At 57.2% G+C, this 20,026-nt stretch overlaps 1 protein-coding gene across 1 annotated transcript; it reads right to left on the bottom strand.

The window, feature by feature from the left end:
* Window positions 1-237: 237 nt before the first annotated feature.
* SCNN1B (sodium channel epithelial 1 subunit beta) lies at window positions 238-19,778 on the bottom strand. Its single transcript, XM_016222661.2, has 12 exons — window positions 19,468-19,778; window positions 16,980-17,256; window positions 14,542-14,732; window positions 9,684-9,787; window positions 7,986-8,149; window positions 7,598-7,705; window positions 5,536-5,653; window positions 4,456-4,531; window positions 4,318-4,375; window positions 3,587-3,648; window positions 950-1,025; window positions 238-718 (listed from the first exon to the last, which is right to left on the bottom strand). Exons 1-12 carry the CDS (start codon window positions 19,776-19,778, stop codon window positions 338-340), a joined length of 1,926 nt encoding a protein of 641 aa, XP_016078147.2. The 3' UTR covers window positions 238-337.
* Window positions 19,779-20,026: the final 248 nt, after the last annotated feature.

Genomic DNA, 20,026 nt, shown 5'->3' with positions numbered 1-20,026 from the left:
TGGTGACTGGCACTGAAGGGAAGTGGCCTGCCCCAGGGAAAGGTGTTCTCTGGTCTCTGGAGCCTGGCTCAAGGCTCAGGTGGGGTTGGGAATGGCATAAACCAACTGAGCACACGGTTCCCACATCTGTACCAGCACTATGACCCTACGGAGCCCTTGGTCTGGACTGGCTGGAGCTGCTGGCCTCTCTGCAGAGAGACATGGACTCTGAACTGGGACACTGATCCTCCTGGTCCTTTGGAGAGGGCAAAACAGAATGAGGCCTTGGGCACTGGTCTCGGCTCCTCAGGTCGGAGTTTCTTAGGCTGCCCAGGATGGACAGGGGCAGGGGCAAGGCCTAGATGGCATCTCCCTCACTGTCAGACTCGATGACGTCCAGTGGCTGCAGACGCAGGGAGTCATAGTTGGGGGGTGGGGTGCCTGGGATAGGCAGGGTCTGCTCATCGGAGTAGGCCCCAGGATTGGGGCCGTGGTGGGCTGGGTCAGGCTGGAAGGCAAAGTTGGTGTGAGCCTCCACAAGCTCAGCTACGGTGGGCGGTGGGCCGGTGTAGCGCGCCTGGGCCCGCCTCTGCCGCAGGCCCTTGGAGAAGGCCACCAGCCTGATGATGGTGATCCACAGGAAGTCAATGACGATCTCTGCAAACTCGATGAGGCACAGCACGGAGCCCCCCATCCAGAAGCCAAACTGGCCACCCAGATTTGAGAGCAGCCAGACGATCTGTGGGGAGCAAGGGGCTGAGAGCCTGGCAGAGGTGGGGGGTAGGACACAAGGTAGAGCCCGGCCTCCTGGATTCCTGTGACCCGGGTTGTTGACTGGGAAGGGGGAAGGGTGGCCATCTCAGCCCAGGGAAACAATTGCTTTAGAGACCTTCCTAATTCCTCTGCGGGGCCGGGGACCCTCCTGATTCTCAAGGTGCAGGATGGAGTTGTCAGGAGCCCCAAAACTCACATTATTAGCTGCTGACTCCTCGATGGTACGATAGTTGAATTCTTGGAAGTAGATGTTGAGCTTGACAATTCCCTTCCTGCAGGAGGCAACAGGGACTGGTGCCCTTTCCCCAAGATATATACACACATACACACACACACACACACACACACAGAGGAAGCCAAGGGGCTGCCCCAGCCCTCCTGTGCTTGAGCTTCACACAGGCCCATGCTCATGAGTGGTGAGGTCCAAATGAGAGCCGACAGTGCTGCCCTTCCTGGACCCTCTGTGCCTTGGACCACAAAGGGCATCTCTCTGCCCAGCGCCCACCCTGTAGGCCCATTTCTGAACCAGCTTCCTAAGGGATATACTCTGGCCCAAGATAGTCACGGAGAGTTCCCCTCTCCCACCCCAGGGTGGCCCAGCCCATATGCAGTAGACTCTGAAGACAGTCTACTAAACATTGCCCATGAGGAAACCTGGGGCAGAAAAGGGTGGCCAAGTGGACGGCCCCCTTACACCTGATGGTCTCAGAAAGGCTTAGCTCTCTCATGTCCGGGCTTCTGCCTAGACATTTGTGCCTCTTCTTATTTTTCTGAACAATTCTTACTCCTCCTTGGAGGGTTAGCTCAAGTGCCACCTCCCTAGATAGACCTCCCTTATCTCTCAGGTAGATGGAGACTCCTTCACTGCTGTGCTCCCCCAGGGAGGCTCTGGTATAGACTCACCACCATAAGCTCTGTTCGCTCTCTCTGTCCTCTAGACTCGTTTCCTGATATGTGGACCTTGTGTCTTTTCTGTACTCAGTGCATATTTGTGTTGAATGAATGGAAAGATGGATGAATGGATGGCGGGTGGGTGGGTGGATGAGTGGCATACTGGAAGGATGGATGATGGAGGAATGAATGGATGGATGGGTGGAAGATTAGAAGGATCAATGGATAGGTGGATGGGTGGAAGGGTAGATGGATGAGTGGATGGGTAGAAGGCTGGAAGATGGATGATGGATGGATGGATGGATGGATGGATGGATGGATGGATGGATGGATAGATGGGTGGAAGGGTAGATGGATGGGTGGAAGGGTAGAAGACTGGAAGATGGATGATGGATAGATGGATGGGTGGAAAGGTAGATGGATGAGTGGACAGGTAGAAGACTGGAAGATGGATGATGGATGGATGGATGGAAGGATCGATGGATAGATGGATGGGTGGAAGGGTAGAAGACTGGAAGATGGATGATGGATGGATGGATGGATGGATGGATGGATGGATGGATGGAAGGATCGATGGATAGATGGATGGGTAGAAGGGTAGAAGACTGGAAGATGGATGATGGATGGATGGATGGATGGATGGATGGATGGATGGATGGATGAATGGAAGGATCGATGGATAGATGGATGGGTGGAAGGGTAGATGGATGAGTGGAAGGGTAGAAGACTGGAAGATGGATGATGGATAGATGGATGGGTGGAAAGGTAGATGGATGAGTGGACAGGTAGAAGACTGGAAGATGGATGATGGATGGATGGGTGGAAGGATCGATGGATAAATGGATGGGTGGAAGGGTAGATGGATGAGTGGAAGGGTAGAAGACTGGAAGATGGATGATGGATGGATGGATGGATGGAAGGATCGATGGATAGATGGATGGGTGGAAGGGTAGATGGATGGGTAGAAGGGTAGAAGACTGGAAGATGGATGATGGATAGATGGATGGGTGGAAGGGTAGATGGATGGGTGGAAGGGTAGAAGACTGGAAGATGGATGATGGATGGATGGATGGATGGAAGGATCGATGGATAGATGGATGGGTGGAAGGGTAGATGGATGGGTAGAAGGGTAGAAGACTGGAAGATGGATGATGGATAGATGGATGGGTGGAAGGGTAGATGGATGAGTGGAAGGGTAGAAGACTGGAAGATGGATGATGGATGGATGGATGGATGGAAGGATCGATAGATAGATGGATGGGTGGAAGGGTAGATGGATGAGTGGAAGCGTAGAAGACTGGAAGATGGGTGATGGACGGATGGATGGATGGATGGATGGATGGATGGATGGATGGATGGATGGAAGGATCGATGGATAGATGGATGGGTGGAAGGGTAGATGGATGGGTGGAAGGGTAGAAGACTGGAAGATGGATGATGGATAGATGGATGGGTGGAAGGATCGATGGATAGATGGATGGGTGGAAGGGTAGATGGCTGGGTGGAAGGGTAGAAGACTGGAAGATGGGTGATGGATAGATGGATGGGTGGAAGGGTAGATGAATGCGTGGAAGGGTAGAAGACTGGAAGATGGATAAACGATGGATGGATAGAAGGATCGATGGATAGATGGATGGGTGGAAGGGTAGATGGATGGGTGGAAGGGTAGAAGACTGGCAGGATGGATGATGGATGGACAGATGCGTGGATGGGTGTATGAACAGGTGGCAGATGGAAGAACAGGCTCTCCTTCGGGGAGTGGTGGACTCTGAGTCCCCTTGGCTGGCCTCTCTCACTCCCAGAGCTTCCTCTTCAAGGCTTGCTCCCAAATCTGACCAGTGTGAGAAGGTGACTAAGGAGCTGCTCTGTATTCACACTCCTCTCCTGAGGCTCTGGTTCCTGCCCTCTGCCTTCCCCAGCCCTGCCCAGACTCCAGGCTCACCTGCTCAAGGTGATGTTGGTGCTTTGGTCCCGCTCCTGAGATAAGACATGGAAAATCCAGTCCTGCAATCCAAGAAGGCAGCTGAAAAAATGGCACCCACCACCTTCCTTCCCAGCACGGGCCCTGCTCCCTGTGGATGGCAGACCACAGCCCTGTATCTTCCTGAAGCCCCCAGGATCATGTGCTGGGATGGGGAGGAGAGGAAGATAGTAGAGCACGACATGGCTGCTGTTGTGGGGAGAAGGCACTCGGGTCTCTGGACTTCCCCAGAGGCTCAGCCATCCTCTGCCAGCTCTTTCCTGCCTCTGGCCCTGGCACTTGCTGCTCCCTGCCCGGGTCCTCCTTCAGCCCTGCCAGCGAGTGGCTCAGCTCCACCCTCTGCTCCATCACCTTGTTAGGGAGTCCTTCCCTGACCAGCTACCTAAAGAGGCTTCCCCCAGGTACCGTCTCATCCCCCAGTTATTTGCTACACAACCATCAATTTACTTTGAATCTTATTTCTGTATGCTGTCTCTCCGGCTGGGATGCGAGCCTGTAAGGACAAAAGACTCTGCCTGTCTGGTTCACTGCTGTGCCCTCAGCATGGTGCCTGGGGGTGGGAGGCAAGGGGGAAGGAGAGGGAGGAAGGGGTACCCTCTCCAAAACTTCAAGCAGCCTGAAGACCCAGACCCAGACAGGCGCAGCCCAAAGATGGGCGGCCAGGAGCTCGGCCACTCCATGGTCAGTCTCACCTCAGAGGCCTCAGAAGGCCAGTCGGCCATGGAGATGGTCATCTTGTACTGGGTGTCACTGAAAGAGAGAAACAGCCCTATGGCTATGGGGCCCCCCACTTCCCCCCACCCCCAGACACCGTGCCCACGCGCACTCACTTGCAGGACTCCTTGCACATCCGGATGCAGGTCTCCCGCTGGCCCAGGCTCCTGCGCAGCTCAGAATAGCAGTAGGCTGAGCAGGAGAGAGGTGGGCAGACACTGAGGGGCTTTCTAGTGCTCTCCTTGCCCCATGGGCCTCAGGCTGCCCTCTGCCCTCCTGGCCCTGGGCCGCCTAAGGTCTGTGACTGGGGTGAATTATCTCAATCCAAACTTCCCTGTCATGGAGAACCATCTATCCCCTGACCCCATTCCCAGCCACTCTGCCCCAGTCCGGCCTGGGGAGCCTCTCCCCAAACACCACTCAGCTCAGCTCGGCTCAGGAGGATCAGGGCAGCTTCCCTCTGCCTGCCATCCTCACTCCTTGGGGGCCAGGGTGACAGGGTTGTGTTGAAGGGATGGGCAGTTGGAAGGGATACAGGTTTCCCCTCTTGTTCCCATGTTATTGGTGTTAAGAAGTGGTGGGACTCTGCCACACAACATCCTTTGGTGCTTGGACTCTGGGCCATTAGGACTCCAGCTCAGTGTGAGCCCTGCAGGGGCTCCTCCTCCTGTGGCCTCAGGTTTCAAGACCTTGGAGGCCACCTCCCTCTCCCTCGCCCCAGCACCCCGCAGAGACCAAGCAAGCCACACAGGACACAGTGCTGAAGCTGGCACACATGCATGAGCATGCACACACGTGTTCACACAAACCAGGGTGCACAAAGGCAGACTTGGAGCACAGGCCAGTGCATGGACACACGCTCAGCCGGGCACCACAGTCCCAGTACGGCTGCATCGAGACACAAACACACAAATGCCCTTCACACATGCATGGGAAAGCATGCACGTGTGCACACACCAGAGCTGCATACCAGGTGCAAGCACACGAGGGCGTTCGTATGGCACACAGACCAGTCCACCAGGACAGAGGTGCTCCTGCACAGACAGGAGGGGCGGAGGGCAGCCGGGTTCCCCCAGGAGGGGTGCTGGGCAGGGAGGGCTGGGGACTGTGCATGTGGCTGAGCAAGCCTGGGGACACCCCCAGGCCCTGCCGAGGGCACGGAGCCACGCCCCTCCCTGGCTGGGGGCCCCACTCACCCCAGTCCGGGAACTCCTGGTTGTTGCAGTACTTCTGCCCATGGGGCAGTGGGTACAGGAAGTGGCCACAGCTGCAGTTCTGGATCATGTGTTCTTGGAAGCAGGAGCGAATGCAGGCCTGGGGGTGGGAGACAGGGAGGCCTCGGACATGACCAGTGATGTCCCCACCCGAGCCACGGTGGGAGGGACCCACGGAACTTAATGCCCAGGCCGAGGGAGCTGGGGAGCCAGGGAGGTGTCCCTCCAGCTGGGAAGTGGTGGTGAGGTGGCCAAGCTGCACCCCCTGCCCTTCCCTCTCCCTGTCCTTTGCAGAGGGCTTCAGGCCAGCTCCCTGAGGATAGCCCCCGCCACCTTTCAGAGCTGGGGCCCCACAGATCACATGGGAAGGGGTGGCTTGTTCCAAATTCTAAAGCTAGCAGTTAGATAGGCAGCTCTTGTGACAAGGCTGCCAGCAGCCTTCCAAGCCCTTTACACAGCAAGGCCCAGGGCAGTTTTGAGGACAGGAAGGCTGGCTCCCAGCACCTTCTTCCTGGAGGGGCCGCCCAGGGACACAAGGAGAGGCTGCTCGCTGGGTGCCAGGTGCAGACAAGAGGTCGAGAGCTGCAGAATGTCCCCTGGGAGGGGCGCGGAGAAGGGCAGGCTCAGCACGCGGGGCGGGAAGTGAATCTCCTCCCACCGCGTGTTCGGGTCATTCCAACCCAGTTCAGCCCCTGCAGGACCCACTCTGAGTCCTCAGCGAGTTGTTACCCTCTGGGCCTCAGTTTCCTCGTGGGTGAAACAGGGCACAGTCACCCTGCTGGCTGAGGTGGGAGGGCTGGGCTTGGCCTCCCAGCGCTTGGTCTAGAGCAGGAAGCAGGTGGCAGGCAGAGGGCACAGGGCTGGGAGGAGCGGAGCTGTGGGGAGGGGCGCATGGGGCGGCGAGGGCTCTCTCTCTGGGAAGCAGGTGTCCTCTCCAGCCCCAGGATGGAGGCTGGGGGGGGGCCTGGGCGGCCAGGGTCTTTGCCAAGGTCTCTGGCCAGAGCGACTACTGCACTGAAAGGGGCAAGAGGTTTTTCTGGAAAGGGGTCTCGAGGATGGGGCCTAATGTCTCATGGCCTCCTGCACTCTCCCCACCTCCCCATGCTGTCCCTCCAGAGGTGACCAAACCAGCTGGGCAGAGTGTGGGGTGGATGGGGACAGCTGGACCGGACGGGCAGGCAGGTGGGCGCGGGGGAGGACAGGGTTCCTGTGACAACGCAAAAGGGAAGACCACCCGGTGCTTGGAGCACTCGGACACGGAGGCGGGCACTGGGCTGCCCACTTGTTATGCCTCAGTTTCCTTATCTGCCAGGCAGACTGGGCTGGGAGAGGAAGTGTCAGCTAGTGGTTACTTCTGTCACCTCTGCAAATATTCAGTCTGTCCCCTTCCCTGGGACTGGTCTGGGGACAGGCCCCCCGGGCTGACCTCGGAGATCAAGACCAGAGAAAAGCCCCTGGCTGCAGCGCAAGGGCTTTAGGCCAGAGACAAAGAGGGACTCGTCGGGTAACGGGTGAGAAGCTGACACATCCCCGTGTTGTCGTTCTTATAACAGCCACTACATTTTAGGGTTGATTTAATACGTGTAAGGTACTTGGAGGGGTGTCTGCCTAGCACATGATAAGCCTGCTATTCCTAGCATGTTAATTCAGGGTTATGATAAATAAATAGCATATATAATAATTAATAATTACTGTTAGTACATTATTACCTCGTGGGGGCACTGAAAGGATCAAATGATGATGTAACACATACAAACCCTAGAGGCTCGTACAGGGGTTCTTCTTGGGGGAACCCAGAGAGAGATCCTTATAATCCTGGGCATCCCCAAGGGCACACCTGCCGAAGGGGACCACAGGTAGGCAGCCCTGGGCCCTGGTGAAAACCCCGGAATTGGACTGGCTCCATAGCCCCAAGTGTCACAAAACCCACCCCAAGTGTCACAAAAATCCAGCCCTGCCAGGACCAGCTGTGCCTGAGACTTAGGCCTTGGGCCAGGTGGTGTGGACAGGGCGCAGGGTCGTGAGGCCGGCACTGTCACGCTACCTGGATGGAGTAGGTCGTGTTGTGGCCACTGTAGAGGTTCTGGATGGGAACGTCGGAGCCGTTCACAGTGCACTGGCTGTAGGGCTTGCCCTTGCGCTCCAGCTTGTCCTGTGTCAGGGAGGGTGTTCGTGGGGACCCCGGTCAGCCCTAGGAAATCCCTCTGCACCTGCCTCCCACTCAGCAGGTGGCTCTAGGGCTCTAAAGGGGATGGAGAGCAGCGGGCCCAGCAGGTGCCAGCGGTGACCCGGCAGGACTGGAGCGCGAGGGAAGGCCAGGGCTGGAGAAGCTGGAGAAGGCCCCGCCCCTCCTCTCAGGCCACGGGAGCCAGAGCTAGGCAGGTGGGCCGCCACCCTCACCCCCTCAGGCTTCCCTGGGGCAGCGGCCATACCACCAGAACCCCGATGGAGGTCTCCGTCCCCGACATGGCATAGATGCCCTCTTCTTTGACGAAGGGGTACGACCTCTGCTCGTGGAGCAGCAGCCGCGCCCCGGCCGTGGATGTGAGGAAGGGCACGTAGTCTTCCTGGCGTAGGTCCAGGATCAACTTCAGGCCTGTGGGGAGGGGGTACCGAGGGCTGCCTGAACTCACTTCCCAAGGCCCAGGGGAGGCCCGCCACCCAGTTGTCCACGCCCCCTCCATCCAAGGGGACCTCCAGGGCCTGCCCAGGGAGCTGGCTCCACTTTGTGAAACTCCAGGCTCCTTGTCCTACCCTAAGGCCGTATCCTAGTCCAAGCCCCCGTCCTCTCTTCCCTGGCACCTCCTGCTCCCCCAGCCCACATGGCAGGCCGATCTGGGGCACAGCGTGGCTGTCCCTGCCTCACACTCAGTCCCTCTTAGCTCCCGGGCTGTCCTGATGCCAGGCCCTCGGACTGCTGCTCCCTCTCGCCCTTCACCTAGAAAATCCGGCTCTTCTGACCGCCTCAGCCCAGTGTCACTTCCTCCAGGAGCCTTCCCTGATTACCCAGACTGGACTCAGGGTCTCTGACATATCCTCTCCCAGCTCTGGAATTTCCTTCCAAGAACCTGCCGCACTCTTGTGACTTCTTTTATCATTTGTCTTCCTCCCCCACCCGACTGCTTTCTTCTTCAGGGCAGAGGCCGCAGGACTGTGCTGGGTGTTTGTTGAGCGGGTGCCGCATGCTGGTGCTGGGCTAGGTGATTCGCACACACAGTCTCACCAGTGCTCAGAGACACATATGCGGTAGGCACTGTTACCATCCCCATTTCATAGGCGAGGGAACCAAGCACAGAGAGGTGAAAGGACTTGTCCGAGGTCACCCAGTGGGGAAATGAGGCTGCTGAGGTTCTAACACCAGCAGCCGGGCTCCTTGACCCTGCTCTGCCCTGTGAGGGAGGTGACTGCACCTCTCTGACACAGCATTTCAGGGGCACAGAGCTGGGCAGTCAGCCCACCGTGCCCCTGGACCAGCAGCCCCCCTCTTGGTGGCTGGCGGGGAGGTCAGAACCCGAGGGGAGGGCGGCTGTGCTCCCACCTGAGCCTGGCTCGCAGCCTGAATGCCACCGCGCTCCTGAGCCCACCACCCTCTCGGAGCCGGCCAGCGCCGGCCCCCTCTCCCCTCGCCCATCTGCTCCCTCCTTCTCTCTGCCTCTGCGACCCGCCCCCTCCGAGAGCCCAGTGGGGCTCTGCCCTATGCTGGGGGCCTTGGGCCAGTTACTCAAACTTCTCAAGATCTCGGGCATCCTGAGCACTCCTGCTGCAGGGCCCGGCGCCCAGGGCCCAGCGAGGTGCACACTGCGTGCTGCGCTCCTGTCAGCCGCCTTCCTGCGGAAACCAAGGCTCTGAGAAGGTGAGCGCCCAGGACCACCCGCCGAGTGACTGCTGCAGCGGGGTTCCACCGCACCAGGGGCGGGAGCGGACCCCGCTGCGCCGCGCCCAATCCTCATTCTGCTCACTAGCGACTGGACCCGGCGTCGCTGCCCCAGGGGGTGCAGATATGGGGGGGCTGCTGAGGGGCGCCCGGCGGCCTCTTCCTCCCCAGACCCTACCCTTCCACGCTCGGTGGTAATTTGGTCTTTCAGCCCCACGTGCCTCCCGGCTCTGGCCCAGGAGGAGCGGAGACTCACCGAACTCGACCCCGGGGTTGGCCGAGGGGAGCGCCTTCTCGGTCATGCCCCAGTTGAAGATGTAACAGTTGCCGTAATCGGGGTGGAAGAGGGCGGTGAAGTTCCTGAAAGAGACGCGGCAGCTGGAGCGCGGGCCAACCGGGCGGCCGAGGGGCTCAGAAAGGGAGGTGAGCAATAGGTCATCTGTCTGCCCCGTGCCCGAGCTCAAGCCAGAGGCATTCCCAGGGCCCCTCGGAAAAGCGGGGAGGAGGGAGTCTCTCTGGGGTCAGGCCCAGGCTTTCCGGCTTAGCCAGGAATTGGGAAAAAGAAGTTTTCATTTGTTTCGTCTAAGGGGTCTTATAAACCACGTAATAGGTTAAACCGTGGCCCCCAAAAGACGTGCCCACGTCCTGAGGCCAGGGCCCTATCACTGTGACCTTATTTGGAAGAGCCTTTGCAGATGTGACTGAGGATCCTGAGATGAGAGCAGCCTGGAGCACCTAGGTGGGCCCTCCCTGCAGTCACAGCTGTCCCAACAGGAGACAGGCGAGAAGGTCACTTGAAGCCGAGGCAGGGGTGGAGTGATGCGGCCACAAGCCCAGGAATGCTGGAGCCCCCAGAAGCTGGGAGAGGCGGGAGGGACCCTCCCCAGAGCCTTTTGAGGGAGCCCCGCCCTGCGACACCTTGATTTCGGGCCTCTGGCCTCTTCCATGAAGAAATAAATTTCTGTTGTTTTAAGCCACTCTCTCTGGCAGAATCCAGAGGGTGGTCTGGACAACCTTGGAAGTTCGGATAAAGAGGAAAGTGGACTGAGAGCAGGACCAGCAGGGGCTGTGAGCCAGGAGGGGCCAGGCAGGAGGAGGCATGAAAACAGCCCCCTGCGGGGCCCTGTCTCTGGGCAGCGGCCTGTTTCCTGAGGAAGTAACTCAACAAGAAGGGTCCCCTAAAGGTGCTCACGGAAGGAGAGACAGTGTAATGCATTCCAAAGAATTTCCTTAAACATTTTTTTGATATGGAACGTTTCGAACATAGGGAAGTAAAGAGACGAAGTCGACCACCAGCCCCAGCCGACATCACCTGGCCAGTCACATCCGTCGCGGCCACCCCCACTCTCCCTTCCACACTATCCTGAAGCAAGTCTCAGACACAGCAATTATATTTGTAAACATTTCACGGGGATCTCTAAAAGGAAACTAAAAACAATGCCAATACCATGTTAAAAATAACTAACAAAAATTCCTTCATATTATTAAATATTCAGTTCAAGGTCCCAGTTGTCTCATAAATGCCAATTTTGTTTTTACAGTTTATTTATTTAGATTGGGATCCAAATGCTGTTAACATGTGATTGGCTGATATATCTTATAAGTCTCTATTTCTAAAAAAAAAAAAATTTTTCAATATATATTTTAATCGACTTTAGAGGGAGAGGGAGGGAGAGGGAGAGAGAGGAAAACACCCACCTGCTGCCTCTGGTACGCACCCCGACCGGGGATCAAATCTGAAACCAGGGCACGTGCCCTGACTGGAACTGAGCTGGTGCCCGGGACAAAGCTCAACCAACGGAGCCACACTGGCCAAGGCTTTTAAGTCTCTTTTTTTAAAAAGTGGAGTCCATCATCACACTGTGCCCTCCCTTTTTAAAACATGTTTTTATTGATTTCAGAGAGGAAGGGAGAGAGAAACATCAATCGGCTGCCTCCTGTACGCTGCCTACTGGGGATTGAACCTGCCACCTGGGCATGTGCCCTGACGGGGAATCAAACTGTGACCTCCTGGTTCATAGGCAGACACTCAACCACTGAGCAACACCGGCCGGGCTAAGTCTCTTTTCTTGTGATACAGCTGTAAAAAGAGCTCTGGCATGACCCAGCTAATAACTGAAGAGGGGGCGATACAGTAAGCACCAGCATCTTGCACCCTGAGGAATGAATGGCTTTGGCAGCAGGCACAGGGGTGACCGACGGTGTGTGTCTTTGGCCAGAAGAGCACAGGCTGATGACTAAGTGGCTTTCCCAAAAACACCAGCCCTGAGGAGGGTGGGTGTCTGTCTCCACCCATGACCACACGTGGGATAGGGTCAGGGTGAGTGTCTGTCTCTACCACCGACCACACGTGGGATAGGGTCAGGGTGAGTGTCTGTCTCTACCACCGACCACACGTGGGACAGGGTCAGGGATGAGTGTGTCTACCACTCACCACACGTGGAACAGGCTCAAAGACGCCACAGAAAGCCAGTCTGCAAAATTCAGACCGTGGGGAGCTCACCAAGATGAAAAATCCACTTTCTTCAATAAATCGAGTGTGAGAGAAGGAAAGGGAGGCGACCTCAATGAAAAGAAGTGGGGAGACCTGGTTACGACCACAGTGCGTGCACTGTAACCTGAGCCCGACTCACCCACAAACAAAAGGTGAGAGTTTCCGAGGGTGCGTGCGCCTAAGCAGCGGGTGATATTGAGGAATTGTTGATTTTTTTGTCAGGTGGGAGAATGGTATTGCAGTTCTATTAAAAAATAAAGAATCTTTCTCTGTTACAGATCCACCCTGCACCCCTCACAGAGGAACACTCCGCGGGCGCTGGGCCGGGAGCTCACCGCTCCCTCCCGTCCACATGCACGGCCTCCAGCCTCCACGGGACGTGCAAACGGCTTTAAACACGTCTTCGAGGCTTTTATATCGTCCTTCTTGTTTTATTAAGAACAGGGGGGCTGGGCTCGGGCATCCGATGGACGGAGCATCGCCTGCAGCGCCCTGCCCTCCAAGCCCCACGTTCCACAGGCCCCCACCGCCACTTCCTGAGAGCGGGCCCGGGTCCGAGTCCCGCGTCCAGCACTGGACTGCTTGCTTACGGCGCCTCCTGCCCCAGAACGGAAGCCCGTGAGGACAGCTGTCGTGTCTGTCCTGGCAGGGAAAGAGCTTAGGGGCTGGAAGCCCAGGCTTGAAGCCAGCCTGCTGGAATTCAAATTCTGGCTCTGTCACTGGCCAGCTGGTGAGCTTGGGGACGTTATTCCACCTCTCTGTGCCTCACTTGCCTCCCCTGCAGCACCCACCCAAAGGCCAGAGGTGAGGTTGGATGCCGAGCATACTGAGGTCCTCAACAGGTGTTGGCTGCCTGACACACAGGCGACAGACATTCAGTAAATATTTGTTAACAGCATAATCGGAATATGAGATAAGGCAGCCACAGAGATAAGCATGAAGGATGGACCCCTAATCCCACCTGGGGATGGGGCGGGAGGGAGGTCAGGGGAGGTTTCTGGGGGACGTGAGGCCTGAGCTGAGGCTGAGGAGCAGCTGAAGCTGGGAGAGGAGGGGCACACCGGGCAGGGAGCACGGCATGGGCAGAGGGCTGGAGGAAGAATTAGCTTTGGGCGGCACTGTGGAGTCCGCGTCCTGTGTGGGTTCAGGGCTGTGGTCACAGGAAAGGAACAGAGCAGCGCAAACCAGCTAAACCCAGCCCTGCTCTGGAGGGTCAGACCCCGCCCCAGGGGCGAGGGGACACTGTGTTCCCAACACACTGTCTCGGACACCTACAGCCCAGGGGCAGGAGGCTGAGCAGGGTGTGGCGGATTCTCTACTGCCCGGGGCTACACTCTTGGTCTCCCCATACCTCTTGCCAACTATTTGCTTGTTGATAATGCTCTTTACCAGACAGGCTGCTCCTAGTACTGGCCACCTCCAGCTGCAGAAACAGATGTTTCCCTCCCAAACCTTTCCTGGGATAGGAGACTTCAGGTGGGTAGTCACGCCCCAGGCCTGTGAGTTCTCCAGAGAAAGGTTTACTTTGCCTTAAGCAGGCCCTGCCTGTTGTTCTTGCACACCCAGCTGAGCACACGTGCGAAACGCCAGAGTGACCCTCCCTTCCAGGCCCCTCCGAGGCTGGCCACCCTCAGGGAGCACATCTTGTGACCCAGTCCCCGCCTTGCTGTCTCCCCACTCCACGCAGTCTTCCTTAGTTCCCTCCCTAATTCCAGATGCACAAAAGCGGCTGCAAAACTAATTCCTGGAGCTTCTGAGATCTTGCTTCCTGGCATTGTGAACAGTTTGGCTCAAATAAACATCATAATTTTCTCCTGGTTTGCACGCTCTTATGTCCCACACCCAGTGGCCACAGCTGGACGAATGTGAGTGGATGATACCACGGCCCAAATACACAGGAGTCCACACAGTGGACATACATGATCAACAGATGCGAAAGCAGGGAACAGGCGAATCTGCCCTACAGAGGGGTCCCGTCCCCGCTGCTTCCCCTGCCTCCACCATACAGAGTGGGAGGGAACGTGGGCACACGGCGGGCGGGGGAGCCCGCTGCTCAGTAGGGGCCGTCACTGGGAGAGGAAGGCCAGCGTCACCGGTGCCCGGACATGGTACGATGAGAGGCACCTCACCTGGTGTCTTTTTCCCCAAACCACCTGGGCACAGACCCAGTGGGCACTTCCTGTGGCCACCCGACTGGGCTCGGAAACTCACCGTCCACAAGGAGGCTGAGAAACCGGTGCCACCCAGAGACCAAGCAGACAGTGACTGGACGCGCTGTGGCCTCCTGGGGGGAATTTGGGAACAGGAAAAGGGCACCAGGGAACACCAGTGACATCTGAATAAAGTGCTGCGTTCAGTTAATAGTAAAGTGCCAATGTTGGTTTCTTAGTCGTGACAAAGTACCATGGTGACGGCAGGTGGAAAGAACAGAGGACACCGGCTGAGGATAGGGAACTAATTATCTTGGCCGCTCTGCAGTAAATCTAAATGGTCCCACAATAAAAGGTGACTTTTAAAATGCTCAGGTAATTCTTACCAGGTGCCTCCAGGAAACATGACCCAAGACACTGAGGCACAGAAAACTGGTGCAGGCAGCTGGGGAGCCCCCGGCACCTCTCACCTGTAGCTGCAGGGCTCGGCCCCGAACAGGCAGGCCAGGATCAGCTGCTCGCCCGGGTAGCCCATCTGCACCAGCTCCTGGGTTGGCACCTGCGAGAAGATGTTGGTGGCCTGCAGGGTGTACCACTCTGTCACGGCCTGCGTGGCGCTGGTGAAGTTCCGGAAGGTGCACACGGTCCCATTGAGGCGGCACTGTGGGGACCAAGAGGGGTTCCTGTGGCTGGGGGCTGCTGGTAGGGCCCCAGTCGCTGCCCCAAGGGCAAGGCCGAGAGTGCTCTGCCGGCTGCCCTCCCTGGGCTGCCCCCTGGCGCTGGGCTACTGGCTGGGCAGTGGGACCGTGTTTACACTCACGCTCACGCGTGCTCGGGGCTGCCCCTCACACAAAGCTGCACCGTCACAAGGACTCACACACAGCCCACTCCCCATATGTAGCCTTAAGCACGAGTGAACACACACACCTGTACCCTTATATGCACACACATGCATACACACACAGGAACACACACATACCAAGACAGATGACACTTTCTGACATCCCAGCCACATGACGCCATGGTCACAATTCTGCATACACCACACGTCCATGTTTCCCCCAAGCTCGCATACCACACCCACACTCATGCTCACGTGAGGACAGACACACACACCCTCTGACTCCCCTCTTTCCCAGCCCCATCCCAAGACTTCCAGAGGCCACTGCCCCGAGGCCGTGTGAACCAGGAGGACTCGACTCTGCCTCTCCCTCTCTGAGGAAGGGCCTGGGCCTTGTCAGCCTGAGCCTGCTGAGGGGTGCAGGGCCCTCCACTCGCTGCAGCTGGCCCACCACAAAGCCCAGGTCACCACAGACACGAACCGACTGGCCCCGGGGACCGGCCGGGGCCTCTGCCTCTGGTCCTTCTCACCCCACCGTGGGCCTAGGAAGGCCGGACGTCCTGGGACAGCCCTCCCCAGGGCCGGCCTGGGCACTGTCCTCAGGTCCCTTGCTGAAGGCCTCCTCATCGCCCTTTAGGGAGCTGATCATAACACTCAGCACTCTCTGGCCCGGGCTCTAATTCAGGATCCCATTCAGCTGTCACAGCAGCTCTGCCCCCCCCAAGAGCGCAGGGCCCAGCGAGGGGAGTAAGGGGTGGCAGCAGAGACCCTCGCCCCACTGTACATGCACACACACCATACGCACACACTCGTACACACATGCACGTGCTCACACAACATGAACACACAGCACACACACAACACACACACGCACAGGTGCGCACACGCAGGGCCTGCCCTGAGAGCTGGTGCAGTCACCAGGGACACGCCTGCTTTGCCGATGAGCACGTGGACACAGGCAGCCAGGGAGCTGCACCAGGAAGCAGTGGGCACTGGCTCAAGCCGGCCACGGGACCCTGCAAGCCTCATGCTGTGTGCTGGTTTGTGTGGAGATGTGGGGCGAGTCCTGGCCACGTGGTGGCATGGGAGGCAGTGGCCTCTGTCTGGGGAGAGTGTGGCCCCAGCCTGGGTCCTTAACCAGGGTGATTATCAGAATCGCCAGGGAGCTTGTTAACAATCCAGACCCCTGGGCTCCGGTGCAGAGCTGCCCATTCAGACTCTGCAGAGTGGGGTGCAGGGATCCGTATGCTACAGCGCTCCGGGCATCTCCAGGCACCAGCCCTGCCCTGGCATCGACTGTGCCGCACAGCTGTGCTTTTTCACCTGCCCAATGTTTATGCCCCCGTCTTTTGATAATAAGACTTAATTCGTCCTTCAGGGAATCACCCCTCCCCTCTTGCTCACAAAGGCTGTCACCCCCATCCCTGGGCACATGGCCCCAGGACCGGCCAACCATGAGAGCCCATCCTTGGGCCCACAGCGATTGGTTTAGGGGGAAGCATGAGACGTGATGATCCAGGTCACTGGGAAAGAGGAGATTTCTGGGGAGAGTGCAGAGCTGGGGGGATGTGTGTCTGGCACTGCCAAGGCCGTCCACACAGAGAGAGCCAACCAGAGAGCGAAGTCAGCTGAGAGAAAAGTACCGGTGATGTGTTCTAGAACTGTACACTTGAAACCCACATAATTTTATTAACCAATGTCACCCCAATAAATTCAACAACAAAAAATGGTGAGTCAAGACGGAGAGAAATAGAGTCCTGATGACAGCATCTGAACACCTGGACCCAACCACACCGGAACCCAATGTACCCGCGGGCTTCTTAGTATGTGAGCCAATGAATTCTGTTTTGTTTAAGCTACTTTGTGCTGGGTCAGCTGCATCCAAAAATGTCTTGACTAACATACCAGCTATTTCTATTTTTAAAATAGTTTGGCAAACATACAGAACAGGCACTGGCTTCCAGCCTGCCTTTCCCCCAGCAGGACCCAGATTACTAAGGGAAAGAAACTCCCATCAGCCTCCCTGGGTAGAGCCCACTGGTCGGCATGTGCCTGGGGCCCACTTACCAGTTTCATGGCTATTTTGCACTCCTGGGCACTGCAGGTCCTTCCTCGTGCTGGGCTGCTGCTTGCTGAGTCCTTGTGATTGTCCGCAAAGAGGTCCAGGACCACCGGGTGGTGGGGGTCCCGATCATCAATAAAGAACAGGGGTGTATGGTTCCAGATGGTGAAGTTCAGGGCCCTGGTGGCATTGGCATGGGCTGGCTCAGAAGCCACGATCCTCTCCAGGACTGCTTCCATCAGTTGATCCAGGTCCTTCAGCAAATGTTCGACTTTAGAATGCCTAGGTGGGTGGGGGGCACTGGTTAGGGGGCAAGGGGCAGCTGAGAAACAGCCACTGCAGCCTGGGATCTCCTTGTACTCCAGCCCAGTTGCCACCACGTGTGAGAGGAACACCCTGCCCACGCACCCACCTCTCTCTCCACCCACCCACCTGTCCATGTGTCCAGCCACCCACCCACCCCCTCCTTCATGCACCGAGTATTTAGTGAGCACCTACTATGTGCCAGGCACTGAGAAGGTGCAGAGGATACAGTAAGAAATGAGGCTGTGAAAGCTGCTGTGACTGCCTGAGCTCACCCACTGATGAGGGCAGAGCTGGGCCCTGCGTGTGTGCGCTGCAGCGGGCATGCTGTTTGTGCATGGGTTGTGTGTGTGTGTGTGGGGGGAGCGGCTGTCTTCCTCCAGGAGGGGGTAGGAAACACAGGGAGGAGGGGCAGGTCTGTGACCCCGAGGTCCTAATTTTCCAGCAGTGATTTTGGGAACAGGAGTCAGTTTCAGGAGGGAGAAGGTAATGGGACTGCGGGGCTGGGCTCCAGTATCTGCTCTCAGCCCCTGGAGGCTCCCATATTGGAACTGGTGACCAGCTAGTCTGGCAGAAAGGTGTGGACCAGGGAGTGTCCCCACCAGGCCTTGTGTGGGGACCCCAGGCCCTGCACCCCAGCCACCCCATACCCAGTTGATTCAAGACCATACTCCAGCATATGGTCACCAGTGTATGTCAGCTCTGGCTGGAGGACTTCCTGCAGGAGAGAGCACTGAACCCTGGCCACAGGCCCAGGTTCTGGTACAAAGGTGCAGAGCAGCCAGTGCTAAATCAGCCTCAGACACTGACACTGCCTGGCCCTGACCATGAACTACCTCGTGTGCACACAGGAAGAGGGCTGGGAAGGTGGTGGGCCGGGCAGTGTCTGCCTAGATGTCCACAGCTGCCGTTGAGCTTGGTGGGTCACTGCATGGCTCTGGGTCCAAATGCTTAATATCTCTATGGCCTTGGGCAAGTAAACCTCTCTGAGGCTCTGTTCTCTCGTCTACAAAATCGGGGGAAACAATATTTAGCATAGAGGGTTGTTGGGAGGATTCAGTGAGGTGCTGCTTATAAAGCACTTGGAACAAAGTCCAGACTGAGTGTCATTTTACTGTAATTATTAAGGGTTCCCTTGAACCCGAGTTTCAAGGACCCACCCAAATAGGCAGACCTATCCCTAGAAGAAAAGGATCTTCTGATAACTGGAAATGTAATCTGGAAATATGAATTCCCTTTGAGGACCTTGTGGAATGTCCTCCATGACTCAGCCGCATTGGTCCTTCTTTCAATCCTTTGAATGCACCAAGCTCTGTCTCGCCCCAGGACCTTTGCATATGTTGTGCCCTCCACTTGGAGTACTCTCTTCATCTGACTAGGTTGGCTAACGTGTTCTCATTTTTTGGGCCATTTCTCTCGGACTGACCCACTGCCTCTCCTCAACCCTGACTAGGTTGGGTCTCCTGTGTGTCCCCCTCACATGCCTGGCCATCAAGCGGTTAAAAGGCCGCAGCTCTGGACTCAGTTCAGTCCCGAGTTCAAATGCCACCATTGCCCACTGTGTGTCTTTGGGCAAGTTGCTTGACCTCTCTGAATCTCCATTTCCTGACCTGTAAATTGGGGCTACTCCAGGAGTGCCCACCTCTAGGGTGGTTGTGTGGATTAGAATTACGTTAATTACCCAAGAACATGCAGCACACCGCCTGGCGTTTCATAAGCCCTTGATGGATGGCTGTTGTATTTATCTTTTATCATCACTTTATAATTAATTTAATATTTAAGAAAAAAAAGATTAATGTCTGTTTTCTTTGGCAGGCTGTGAAGGGGGCAGGGACTGTCATTCACTGATGTATTCCCAGGGCCCGTAACAGTGCCTGGCACGTAGCAGGTGCTCAGAAAGCACATAGGCCCAGTCAGTCACTAGGCGGGGGTGCGCCTGAAGGCGGGGACTGACTACTGGACACTTCTGAGGTTCCCTTTAAGCCCAGGATGTGTATGAATTTTGAATCTTACTTGCTGCAAAGGGATGAAAGTAAAGAGGGAGATGGAAGGAAAGAAAGGGAACAGGGAGAGAAAGGAGGGGAAAGGAGGGGAAAGGGGGGGAGAGGGAGAGGGAGGGAAAGGGGTGGGGAAGGCGAGGGAAAGAAAGGCCGGGGAGGGAGGCCGCCTGGCGCTCCAGGGACCACCTACCGGAAGGGGCTGGCGTTGCAGACGGTGACGGCGGGGAAGTCCATGGCCTTGAAGCCGACGGAGAGGGAGACGCTGACCTCCCAGCTCAGGTAGGTCCTGATGAAGACGCCCCACTGCCAGAAGACCAGGGAGGCGAAGAGCAGGGTGAGCACGAACCACATGGCCTTCTTCTTGGGCCCCTCGCAGATGATGCGCTTGGGGCCGTGGGTGTTGGTGTTGTCGCAATACCACACCAGCAGCTCCTTGTAGGTGTAGCCGGGGCCCTTCTGCAGCCGGTGCAGGCACTTCACCAGATACTTCTTCACCTGCATCGTGGCCCCTGCAGAGACACGGGGATGCCATCCAGCAGGGACGCCCGCCTCGGGTCCCGGGATGTCCCAGTTTGGCCAGAGCATCCGCAGGAGACGGCAGCCGGGCTGCACGTGGCAACAGTTCCTCCCTCCCTGCCTTCCCTTTCCTTCCTTTCTGCCATCTCTCACCGTCCACCCACCCAGCCAGCCAAAAAGCATTTCTTGAGCGTCTGCTGTTTGCCAGGCACTGGATTAGTCCTCTGGACTCA

The sequence above is a fragment of the Miniopterus natalensis genome, chromosome 3 (genome assembly GCF_054644295.1).
Source record: "Miniopterus natalensis isolate mMinNat1 chromosome 3, mMinNat1.hap1, whole genome shotgun sequence".
NCBI lineage: Eukaryota > Metazoa > Chordata > Mammalia > Chiroptera > Miniopteridae > Miniopterus > Miniopterus natalensis.
The sequence above is the reverse complement of the archived record's forward strand: the minus strand, read 5'-3'. Positions and strand labels throughout refer to the sequence as shown.

What these genes read in the sequence shown, in the direction of transcription:
- SCNN1B (XM_016222661.2), bottom strand. Translation starts at nt 19,778, where the DNA reads ATGCAGGTGAAGAAGTATCTGGTGAAGTGCCTGCACCGGCTGCAGAAG. An exon ending in CCAGGAGTTCCCGGACTGGG is followed by an intron (nt 4,532 to 5,535) that starts GTGAGTGGGGCC and finishes TCTCCTGCTCAG; the next exon opens with CCTACTGCTATTCTGAGCTG. An exon ending in AGGAGTCAGCAGCTAATAAT is followed by an intron (nt 719 to 949) that starts GTGAGTTTTGGG and finishes TGCTCCCCACAG; the next exon opens with ATCGTCTGGCTGCTCTCAAA.